At 44.6% G+C, this 12,246-nt stretch overlaps 2 protein-coding genes across 2 annotated transcripts; both read left to right on the plus strand.

Annotated features, from left to right (window-relative positions):
• Positions 1-532: 532 nt before the first annotated feature.
• trim16 (tripartite motif containing 16) lies at positions 533-8,081 on the plus strand. Its single transcript, XM_070990701.1, has 6 exons — positions 533-1,354; positions 5,088-5,183; positions 5,569-5,802; positions 5,960-6,131; positions 6,467-6,562; positions 7,396-8,081. Exons 1-6 carry the CDS (start codon positions 671-673, stop codon positions 8,004-8,006), a joined length of 1,893 nt encoding a protein of 630 aa, XP_070846802.1. The 5' UTR covers positions 533-670; the 3' UTR covers positions 8,007-8,081.
• Positions 8,082-9,132: 1,051 nt separating this feature from the next.
• tvp23b (trans-golgi network vesicle protein 23 homolog B (S. cerevisiae)) lies at positions 9,133-12,094 on the plus strand. Its single transcript, XM_070990117.1, has 7 exons — positions 9,133-9,209; positions 10,080-10,156; positions 10,386-10,530; positions 10,613-10,702; positions 10,888-11,013; positions 11,377-11,505; positions 11,589-12,094. Exons 1-7 carry the CDS (start codon positions 9,198-9,200, stop codon positions 11,613-11,615), a joined length of 606 nt encoding a protein of 201 aa, XP_070846218.1. The 5' UTR covers positions 9,133-9,197; the 3' UTR covers positions 11,616-12,094.
• Positions 12,095-12,246: the final 152 nt, after the last annotated feature.

The raw sequence follows: 12,246 nt of genomic DNA on the forward strand, positions 1-12,246 counted from the left end.
CATGACCACATGAGAGCCACCCTGAATGCTCCTCTGAGCTCCAGCACAGTGACTCGGCTCTGGTCACACGGTGGCAGCATCTGGCCTGATCCGACTGATTCACTCAGTCTATTTACTTTTTCTCTGGAGTTTCCATTTGCACTTTGGAACAGCGGAGATGTGCACATGACAACAGCCTGCAGCAATGATTTCCTCAGTTCTGTCAAGATAACAGAGACAGCAGAGACAACAGAGACAGCAGAGACACAGAGCAGCTGATGAGTCCATCAGTGTGGAAACAAAAGTCATCATTAACACTCAAACTGGTAAGTTTGAGCTCATGTTCAAACACAAAGCATGAGGGCGGCTGCAACTCTACTCCTCTGTTCCTCATTTGCACTGCGGGCTCCACCCTGTGGTTTCTTTTTCCTGAGGGAGGGGAGGGCAGTGATTGTGCACGGGGGTGTATCGCTGTTTGTTGGCCCGCCTGCTCACAATTGAGAGCTGAGGGGGCGGATAACATTTAGACTGAAACTATGGGCCTGGACTGACATCCTCGAGGTGTGGCTTTCCAGCCTCATCGGTGTGATCCAGGAACTACCGGCTCACAAAAAGTGGCTGAGCCAGTTATTTCCAGAGAGCGTAAGAGAGTGGAAGTGAAGCCAGCTGACAGAGAGGACGGTCTGAAGACATGGCAGATACAGCAGCTGAAGACGCAGCTCCCATCTCCAAACAGCAGCAGTGTGGCGTCTGCTCAGGTGTGCTGAGCGGAGACGAGCCGGCCGCCTGCCTCCAGGACAAAAGCAAAGGATGTCCCGAGAGTCTGCAAGATGGTCCCAAACACAACGGGACAGAAGCTGACGCTCCTGTGATCAACAGCAAAGAGGAGCAGAGTCAGGACTCAAAGACGGCAGAGGAGACCAAAATCCAGAAGGATCTGAAGGAGTCCGAGGACCCCAAGAAGCCTGAGGAGGAGGAGGAGGAGAAGGAGGCAGAGCAGACAGACAAAGAGGTGAAAGATGGAGAAAAAGAGGAGGTGAAAGAAAAGGAGGTGAAGGAGGAACCTTTGGGCTCCGATGATGTGGTGTGTGACTCCTGTATCGAGAGCCCCTGCAGGGCCCTCAAGTCCTGCCTCACCTGCCTGGTGTCCTACTGCGAGGCCCACCTCCGGCCTCACCTGGAGAACCCGAAGTTTCAGAACCACCGGCTGGTGGAGCCGCTCAGGGACATCGAGAGGCGGACCTGCGAGAGCCACAAGTGGCCCCTGGAGCTTTTCTGCAGCGCTGACGCCTGCTGCATCTGCCAGGACTGCGTGACGGAGGACCACAGGGGCCACAACACCATCCCTGTGGTGGAGGCTCGCAAAAAAATAGAGGCAAGACAAACTTTTCCATACTCACATATCTGAATATGTAAAGTTCACCTTTGGTCTAATGTTCAGCTCAAACCAGTTTGATGCAGTTTTGTCATTTAAGTCGGTGCTTTTGAACCTTTTTGGCCCCTTAAAACGAGGCAGTGTCTCATCACAGGTTAAAGCTGTGGACACAAAACTCTTTGAAGTGACTCTCTGAGTCTTGAAGGCCTCAAAGTCTGCAGCATTTCACTAGAAAAAAGGCTTAGAAGTCAGAAAAATAAAGTTATTTCTGGAGCCTCGACTTGGTTCAAGAACCACAGGTCTAAATAATTCATCGAGCAAAATGTCAAACATTCACTGGTTTCAGACTCTTTTCCCTGTTTTATGTCATTATGGCTTTGATGTCTTTGGGTTTTTGACTGCTGATTGGTCGGACAAAACAGGTAATTTGAAAACACAAAAAACTGGCATTTTATAAACTTGATTATTGATTCTACATTGATCATGATAATCCTTTGTTTGTTGCAGCAGTATTTGAACATTTTCACGTCACAGCCTCCGTGTGGTTTTCTTATCGGACCGCTTTGTGTTTTCTTATTTATTGTCTGACCTGAAGGAACGACAGTGAGGACTGAAATATTCTATTCTATTCCACTCATTTCCACTATGAGCTCAAGATAAGCCTTAGATCACATCCACACTGCTGACTGAAGCAGGGATTTAATCACATTTCGATAAGTAGTGAAGTCTGAGCAGCTTTGATGGATGTAACCTTCAGCACCAGTGAAGACGGGATGAACTGTATCCTCCAAATCCATCACAATGTCCTCACATGTCCCACAAAGCAGCTCTGATCGCTTTAATTCCAATTAGGACAGTAATTCTGACTGAACATCCACAGTAAAGCTCATCATATGGTGCTGCGCTCTGTGTGATTAACAACATTGTTTGGCAGTCTGGAAATTCAATACTCGGATCTATTTTGACTCTCTGACGCAGCGAAAGCTCAGGCTTCAGCCAAAGTGTCATTTGTCTCACTTTTTGACAGTTCTTGACCTTCAGGTTCAAGCGCCCCGGTCCAGATTCCTGCAGAGATCCGTCGCTTTTAGCCTCCACCTGTTATTTGCAGAGTGTGTTGTTGCAAAACCTCAAAGTGCTTCATTAGCTCTGCAAAGCAAACAGTGTCGGGAGGCCAGAGCGTCGACAGAGCTGTTTGGAAGCTGAAAATACCACAAAGGCGACGTGCAGAACTTCTTTTTTTAAATCTCTAATTGTGTTTGAATAGAAAACGAGAAGGGAAATAATATACAGTGACGTTTAAATGAAAGTATTTTGTGCTGAAGAGGAAACTTCCCTGTCAGATGTATTCCCACAGGACAGACACCAACAGTAAGAAAAACATGGAAAACAATAGACTGAAATGACCTGAAATTCCTGCTCGGAGCTCATGTTCTGCATTGGCACACGAGAAAATTCCTCCCTCTGGAGATCCTCTGTTTCATTTGTTAGCATTACGTTCACAGAGGTAAAAGACAAATGGCCGACAGCGTTCCCTTTACCAACACTCACCTCTGTTCTGAGGGTGTTTCCAGAGTCCGTAAAGACTGTCTTCAACTCTTCAACAGTTTTAACTTCTTTCTTAAGTTAGGACCGTCTGTCCTTCCGAACAGCTGGAAACTACATATATTCATGCTCTCTTTGTACAACACAAGCAACATTATTTTGTATGTAAATATAGAACAATAGAATGTGATACAGACGAATGTAACGTGATACAGTTTTTTGCTTGTGGTTCATGCTGTACAAACTGAACGAGGATGTTTTATTTCAGCCTGATAACTTAAGAAACATGTTAAAAGTCCTTTTTTATTGTGCAGCTTGATGTCACAAATTCCCTCTTGACACAAACATTGAGTTGCTGTAAATCCTGTGACAGATATTTGTCACAGTGCCAAACAATGGATACCTGTTGTTATACCTGTTTTGTATTGTAGTATTTCTGGCTTGCCTGCACAAGCTCTGCTTCTGCTTTGGCCTCATGTGCCACCACAAATCGTCCAGAGTGGAAGGGGCCTCCTGAGCTGTACCTCCCAATGTAAAGTATAAAAACATAAAACATAAGAAAAAATATCTGTACATATGTCTCACTTCTCAAGTTTATGAAGTAACATTGAGCATTTGATAATGATTTTTCCTCTAATTACTGTTATTTTTTCTGTATTAGCAATAATAACCCTTATTTGTAAAGCACTTTTTAATGTTACAAAGTGCTTCACAAAACACAAACAAAACCAAAAAAACCAAACATTTCCAAACATTAATCTCACTAAAATTATTTACACTACAGATACATGTAGATTAGGAGGTAGTTGGTAGTTAATGGTAAAATGACACATAAAGAATAAAGATTTAAGTTTATAAAGATTAGTTTCAAGTAGATATTTAAAGTCAGTACTGAAGTAACAAGTCAAATTTCAGTTTGGAGTGTTAAAGTAGGGGTCGGGGGGTAACTCGCAGCCCCCAAAAGCTCACAAATATACATTTTGACTGTAAACGTTTAGCAAAATAGTTATTGATTTTTGGTTAAATACAACAGAAGATTATCTGCATAGAAACGAAATCGCTATAGATTTTTATGTTTGCTCTCCACTGCAACTGCATTGTTCTTGTCTTCCAGGCCCATGTGGGCTATGACACAGCGGAAACACAGCTAGCATAGCAACACTTTTGGATCTAAATATCTCTGTAATGTTGATACAAAGAGGAGTGGGGGGGAGACAGACCCCGTCCTCAGCAGAAAAACGACCATACAGGTCTGCTTTCCAAGAAGCTTATTTCAACCCATATTTACTTTTATTTTAGGCAGCGGCCTCTAGTGGTAGTAGTAATTATGGCAGGAGCAAAGGACGAAGTCAGGTGACGTAGTAAACAGAGCAAAGACATTTGCATTTGTTTGTTCCACAAACAAACAGGATGTGTCACCCAGGAGATCGATGTTTGTAAAGTCAGCGCTGACTCATTTTGACTTACATAACATTCTTCAGTTACATCATGTACGTAACAGTAAAACATTTATTTTAATCAAAGTTTTTTTCCTAAAGCTAACCAAGTAGTTCTGATGTCTAAAAATCAAACGGCGACCATTTCACAGTTTTTACCACCTGGCGATGAAGGTCCACCTGTTGCTGGTCCTGTCAAATGGTTGGTCAGATGTCACTTTAGGAGTCATTGGCAATCACTTTATTAAGTTGTTTAGGATGTGATGGCGAGACACCATCCCTGTCTTTTACCCTTCTCCAATGAAATTCCTCAGTACATTTTAGCCGTAAGGTATTTCCAGAATAATTTAATAAATACTGGTTGTTTTTCGTCACAGGCTTGATGCCCTGTCACACTGTCTCAAGCAAAGCAAATGCACTGTTTCCCTCAGGCTCTAAAGTTTATGGAAAAGAATTTTCCTTGATTCCCGGCTTCAGCTCCAGACTCGCCTGGACCTGCCCGAGGAATTCACACTTTAATCTGCAAACAAGCTCATACTTTGAAAACCACAAATATCAGAGTGTAGAAGAGGACGTGGCCCCCCGACAGAGTCGAGGAAATCAGGAATCAACACAGTTTTCCTGAAGAGAGACCCTCAGTGTTTACTAAATACATTTGCTTTCCATCTGTTAGGATCTGGCATATTTGCAGCATGACAGCATGGTCGTAGTTTCCGTGAGGAGATGTGCTGAATTCTGTTCTCTTCTGTTCACAGAAGGAACTCGGGGAGAAGCAGGCTGAGATGGTGAAGACGGTGACGGCAGCAGAAAATGCCATCAACAAACTTCAACTCAACACAGTCTCTATTGAGGTGAATACCCCACATGACTAATCTGAAATGACCTCACTGTGTATCTGTCGCATGAATATCACAAGACTTTGATTAAACCAGTTGGGGGTGGTGACTATTTTTGGTTTGAGAAACCACCAGTCAGCCCTGACGTCCTGGAGCCGCCCAAACCGAACAGGTTTCTCTGAGCTGTGGGAGGAAATCCATGTTTTTATTTGGTTGAGAGTGGTGGTGAGGCAACGAAGCATTCCCTAACCGAGCTTGCGGTTATGTAAGATCATGTGACCTGGTGCATTCCCTACCTGTCACCTGTCAGAGCCTTTGAGATCCATCACCTCCTGCTGTAGAATGTAAAGAATGTTCTGCCCATACAATACCAACAGAAACTGAAAACACTGTTCTGCAGCATTCGGTGACGGAGGTGCGGGCCGTGATCGAGAGCCAGTTCGAGGAGCTGCAGACAGTGGTGGAGAAGGCGAAGCGGGAGGTGATGGAGATCCTGGAGGCCGAGGAGAAGCAGGCGCTGAGGCAGGCTGAGGGCATCCGGGTTCATCTGGAGCAAAGGTGCACCGAGCTGAAGAAGACACAGGCCCAGATGGAGAAGCTGTCAAAAAACAAAAATGATGTGGATTACTTACAGGTAACACCTCCAGCACCAAGACAGAGACAGAGACAGAGACAGAGACAGAGACAAAGACAGAGACAGAGACAGAGACAGAGACAGAGACAGATCATGCCTGAAGGCTACAGCAATCCTCATGTGGTAACTCCTTCATGACACTGTGTTTGTTCTGTAGGAGTATTCAGAGTGGAAGAAAGAGGCCACTGACATTTCTCTGCCCGGGGTCTACATCGGCCTGATGGACCGCCTCAATTCCTTCAGCCGTGTGATCGTCGACTCCACGCAGGAGCTGTGTGCCATGCTCGTGTCCTCATACATCGAGAAAGTTAAAGAGACCTGCAAGAACGGTGAGAAAAACTAGCACGAACGATGCTGCCGGGGAAAATCACACCGCAGCACTAAAGTACAGCTGTACAGGTCGCTGTCTGTCCAGGCGTGTTCACACATGTGAAGAATTTTCAGCCTGTGTGTCACAGCTGCAGCTCAGGTACGCCGCGGGGGCTAAACATGCCTCCAAGCCACCTGTGCGCTTCGTGACTCACCTGTTTTGTGTGCCGCCGACAGAAGCTGAAAGACAGCACATACTTGTTTCCCTTTTGTGCCAGCCAAAGACAGAGTTCATGCAAATAAACTGAAATTGTGACGCGTTACACAGACTGAAATATACTCTCTTCCCTTGCAGACAAAATGGGAATAAAGACAACAGTTCAGGCAATTGTTGCAACAAAACAGAACATGTCGATACCAGATCCGGTGACGCATGCCGACTTCCTCAAATGTAAGTGTTTCCGATGTGTGAATAGAGGTCATTGTGCTGGAGTTTTGTTGTAGTCATGATTTCAGAAAAGCTGAAGAAGAGTCTCATTTCAATCTGTTCCACACCAGCAGAAAAAAGTGAACATCACAGCGTAAGATTTGTGTATTTTAATGCCATTTTAAAGCAATCTGATGTGTTCAGACAGCTGTTTCCAGGTCCAGTCCTCAAGCACATTCACAGACTTTGCCAGGCCTACGAAACAGACTCTGGATCAGATAAACTCACCTATGAATTCCTGAGTACAGGAAGAAAGACGGATGTGGGCTGCAGGGCTGGAGGAGGGAACCTTTAACATAGATATCAATGAGAACCTGCGTCCATCCATTAACTGTAAAGGTTTATCTTATTCAAACACTCCGTGGGCTGAAGCCTTTCCCAGCATGCATTGCACCAGAGGAGGGTGCACCCTGCACAGGCCTGTCACACCTCTAAAGCTCGTTCTTGTTTGGTTTGTTCTGACACTTGATCACCCTTAAATCAACTGAACATCAGCTGTTTGCAACTTTAGGAAAAGTAAAGTTACACTTAATGTTGATATTGAGGTGCAAACAGCACTGAGCCGTTGGAGCTACTCGAGCTGGACCTTTAAGTGAGGGTCCAGTGTGAAGGATCAAAGTTTGAAACTGAAACGTAACACAGCTGTCTGATAGAGGCAGAGCTGTAAAAGTACAGCACTGAACTCATTAAACAACAATATGGTGGTCTTCGTGACGGCAGTGGGATTTGCGGCGCTGACTGTTCTTATGTAGCTCTTACAACATAAGTAAACTAACAAATCCTTGATCCTCTCCCAGATGCCGCCCACGTGAGTTTCGACCCTGACACCGCTCACAAGTTCCTGCGCCTGACAGAGGAAAACAGGAAGGTGACTAATACCACGCCCTGGCAGCACCCTTATCCTGACGTACCTGAGCGGTTTGAGAGCTGGCGCCAAGTCCTGGCGACAGAGAGCTTCTATCTGGGGCGGCACTACTTTGAGGTAGACATCAGCGGCGAGGGCACGCACATCGGTGTGACCTACAAGAGCATCGACCGCAAAGGCAGCGAGAGCAACAGCTGCATCACAGGAAACGACTTCTCCTGGTGTCTCCAGTGGAACGGACGCACCTTCTCCGCCTGGCACAGCGACGTGGAAGCCCCTCTGAATGTGGAGAAGTTCACTCGTATCGGGGTTTATGTGGACTACACCAGAGGCCTGCTGGCTTTCTACGGCGTGGATGACAGCATGACGCTCATCCACGAGTACCAGGCAGAGTTCCTGGAGCCTCTTTACCCGGCTTTCTGGTTGTCCAAGAAGGAGAACATCGTTGCCTTGGTGGCACCAGGGGAGCCGTTACGGCTTAAAAGCCCTTCTCCTCCCACATCGCCCACAAACGGAGCTGTGGTTTCAAAAACTGCAGCGTAGTGAAGCTTAAAGTGATGTTAGCCTGTCAGGGATCATTCAAGTGACAATTCAGCAATGACTACTGTTCTGTACAAATATCTGAAACTTTGAGGAAAAAAATCTGGAAAGTTTCTCCTGTTGTTTTGTACAACTCATGATAAACTGAGTGTTTGTCTGGTGTATATTTAGGCTCATATTTATACTCCCGTGTACGTTTGGGACTGTTGTTACTTCTCATCACACTGTGAATTCTGAGGTCTTCTATATTTTCTGTATGCAAATAAAAATTTGTATCTTCATTTGCCACAAAAGGCCTGTTTCCCTCACAGTTCAGTCGCTCCCTCCACCTCGACTCACTGAAATCATCCTTTGGACGTCTGTGATCTGGGATTTCTTTGGAAAATGTCTTCAGGATAATCTTTAACATGGACCAGATTAACTGGGTGGATTAACTGAGAAGCAACTTTAAGGCTTTTGCTCAACAATGGGAGAATTAGAATGATGACTGAAATGATTAAATTCAGTTGATTCTCTTATCACCGAAGTGAAACTTGATATAAGAGCTGTTGGATTTGCAGGTTCGGAGTAGAGTTTATTGTCATGACGTTTTGTCTACAGCAGACAGAGAAACAGTAAAGTAGACAGTGGACAGTAAAACAGTAAACTGGTGGCAAGATTCCACTTTTGTCTAAAGCTCACTCTCACACAGTGATGTGCTTTGTGGACAAATTAATGTGGAAAGTTGGATGTAAACCTTTCATACAGGGGTTTTAAAAGCACAAATTGTGTCCAGATGTTTTCCCACTGAGTAGCATTTTACAAACTGTGCTCGCTGGTTGAGTCTTTGAATGAGCAGCTTCACATTCCTACACAACCAACTGCTGGCATGAAGCACAGCAAACGTTTCCAAGACTTAAAGAACACTGAAGTGTGCAAGTATGCGTCAGTACATCCATAAACCCGCAGAGTTAGAAAACATCATAGAAGAATTTAAACTGCCATAAAACACAGTGTGAAAACACGACTCGTGGGAAGAATTCTGTAGTAACTGCACTGCTGACGCTCCGGAATTAAACTTATTAGTCGTAAAATTAAAACCCACTGCGATGACGTAACCATCCACGTGGCACGTTTTGGTCACCTGACCAGCTTACACAGTGACGTGTGTTCCAACTGAGCATGTAACCAGGAAGAGCCTGCTCGAATTTCACAATGATAGCAGACGTAAGTGACAGTTTTTAATGTTTGTCGTTTATCTGCTGTGTAGAATATGTGAAACCGTTTGTTATCGTGTCATCTAATGAGACTAACAGCGGCCGAAAATTTAGCTCATTAATAAAAAGTAGATCCCAGCTGAGGTGAGCATCTGTCGTGCTAATGTTGCTAGCCAGCGAGCTAGCATGCTAACGTTTGTAGCTATTTCTACAGAGTCGGCGTTAACTTTTACGTTTTCAAAACCACATAATGGCTCAGTTTTGTTCTGATAAACGTCCACAGCAGCGTTTTCCCGCCTCGTTTAAGCTAATTCATCCTTTTTGGCTCATAACAAGTTACGGTCAGCTAGCAGCTGTTTCAGCGTCGGCTAACGCTGGCTAACGTTAGCTACGTAGCATCTGTGCACATCATGATATTCATCAAATACAAGTTTAAACTGGCACATTAGATAAAGGACAACACTCCCGATGAGAAACCTGACATCGCAGTGTTGTGTGTTTAGTTGTCGTGTTGAGTTAAAGCAATCAGGCGTGTTCAAAAGACTTAGCTTTGCGTAGTTAGCAGCTTCGATATGTAAGATAGCTAAATACAGAAAACTAACAGCGGCTAACTGAAGGTTGTAGCATGAAATACACTGTTCAGCTCGTACACTACTATAATAAACGTTTTATTTTACTGATCAAATGACTTTGTGGACAAAATACTGGTAGTAAAGTGGCGTAGTACTTCTGAGTAGTGCACAGATTCTTCCTTCAAACATGCTGTGACGCTCATGTGAGCCATGAATCGTCCATATGTGAACAGAAACGAGGCTAGAGTTCAGCTCTTTTTGTGTCCTGAGTCTCAAAGGGTTTAGCCTCTTCCTTATTGATCCCTCAGGATACCAATGATGAAGACGTGTCCCTGTTTGATGCGGAGGAAGATGCGGGGAAAAGGTCCAAGACGACGAATATAAAGTCAGTAAACCGCCGCCTGCTGGTCTGAACTGTGTCAGGGTTCAGTGGACTTTCTTTCATCGCTTGAGTTAATATCTGCTTTAAATGTGAACATCTGATGCTTTTCTTTGTCATGTGTGAGAGTGAATATGTTTTGGTTTTGGACTGATGTCTGTAATGAAGAATAGATAGGTCAGGACAGAGTTATTTCTTTCTCTGTGTAACTGAGACGTGTTGACACTGTTCCCAGACATCCGCTGGCCTCCTTCTTCCACCTCTTCTTCAGAGTCACCGCCGTCCTCGTGTACCTGCTCTGTGAGGTTTTCAGTAGAAGTTTCATCGCCTGCATGGTGACAATAATCCTCCTGCTCTCCTGTGACTTCTGGACGGTGAAGGTGCGACTTTTCATTCTTCTTCTCTCGTCAACGACAGGACTTCTCGTTAATTTAAGGCCTGAAATGAAATGTGTATTTCCAGAACATCACTGGGAGGTTGATGGTTGGCCTCAGGTGGTGGAACCAGGTGGATGATGACGGACGCAGCCATTGGGTGTTTGAGTCGAGGAAGGTGAGACGCTCCTTCGCTCGATCCGTGTTGTTTTGTGTGATTTGGTGTGACGGTGATTGTTCTGTCCACATGTTGACCTCGTGACGCTGACCTCTTGTGCTGTATGGGGTCGATAAGTGCACGTGTTTACTGTCAGCAGGCTTTATAGTATTTGCAGCTGTGAGAATATCCTGTTTTTATTTCAGGGCACTGGGAAGCAACAAGCGTCAGACTCCGAGTCCCGAATCTTCTGGCTCGGACTGATTGTTTGCCCGGTCCTCTGGGTCATCTTTGCTTTCAGCACCCTCTTTTCCTTTAAGATCAAATGGGTGGTAAGTTCTCAGTTTTTAAAGATTATTTTGTACTTATTGTCAACAAATCCCTCAAAAAGACCATCGTTATGTTAGTGTCCATGTCTGTGGAACAACAAGACATTTGGTTTCTAATGAAGATGTTAATCTCTAAAAATAAGTCATAAATCCGCCGTTTTATTTTTCAAAATACTCAGTAATTTAACAAATGTAACTTACAGAAACAGGAGGAAACAGAGTGTTTGTTGGGACTATTTTTAGCAGCGGATGAATCCACATGCAGGCAGCAGGACTGTGTGTGTGTGTGTGTGTTGTGTTGTTCTCTGCTGGTTTTGGTCTTGTCGTGGACTTGTCGGCGCTCACTGACCGTCTTCCTCCTCTCAGCCTGTAGTGATCATGGGGGTGGTGCTGCAGGGGGCCAACCTCTACGGTTATGTGCGGTGTAAAGTGGGAGGCAAGACCAGCTTAAAGAATATGGCCACAAATTATTTTGGAAGGCAGTTCCTCAAACAGGTGACTTTGACTAAAACACACTGAATGAAAGTCCCGTTCGTTGATTCATGAAGTCTGACGCGTGTCCTGCGTTTCGTCCACAGGCGCTGTCCAAAGAAGAGGAATCGTAGAGTCCAGCTCTGCGACTTTAACACGTTTGCATTGTTCTTAATGCTGTTATGAATATAGATTCTTTTAGCGAGTGGAAACCTTTTCGCAGCAGGAAGTGAAGCTAACAGTTTTTCCTTTTCTTCTTTTTAACATGTGTTCATTTTGTTTTCCTCACAGAGGTCAAAGGTCAGAGGTCCAACAGGGAACCTCAGACTTCTCTGACGCTGGAGCTTAAATGCAGAGTTAGAAAAGGTGGAAGGGCTTAAAATGTTAAAGTGACTGAAGTCTGATGTGTCCTCACGGCTCCCCGACGTCTTTAGTTTGTCTTTTCATGCCTCTGAACTTTAATCTCTCTAAAGGTAAATCACGAGTTGGTGCGAGGTTGTAAAGTACGAGTGTAAAGTACGAGTGTAAAGTATTCCTGGAGAACTGTAAATATGTATGTAAAGAACTATGTGGAACATCTTTTGTGCTAATACATTTCTAACGTTTTTCCGAACAGTCTGGTTGTTTTCATTCATGTGAATGTTTTTATTTACTGAACGACTTGTGTGAAATGTACAGGCTGAATCTGATTGGTTCTCTTCGTTGTTGGTTTGAGGAGAAGATTTTTACTGTGGAGATGCAACGTGTCTGAACTCAGTAAGCCAT

This window comes from Chaetodon trifascialis, chromosome 21 (genome assembly GCF_039877785.1).
Source record: "Chaetodon trifascialis isolate fChaTrf1 chromosome 21, fChaTrf1.hap1, whole genome shotgun sequence".
Taxonomy (NCBI): domain Eukaryota; kingdom Metazoa; phylum Chordata; class Actinopteri; order Chaetodontiformes; family Chaetodontidae; genus Chaetodon; species Chaetodon trifascialis.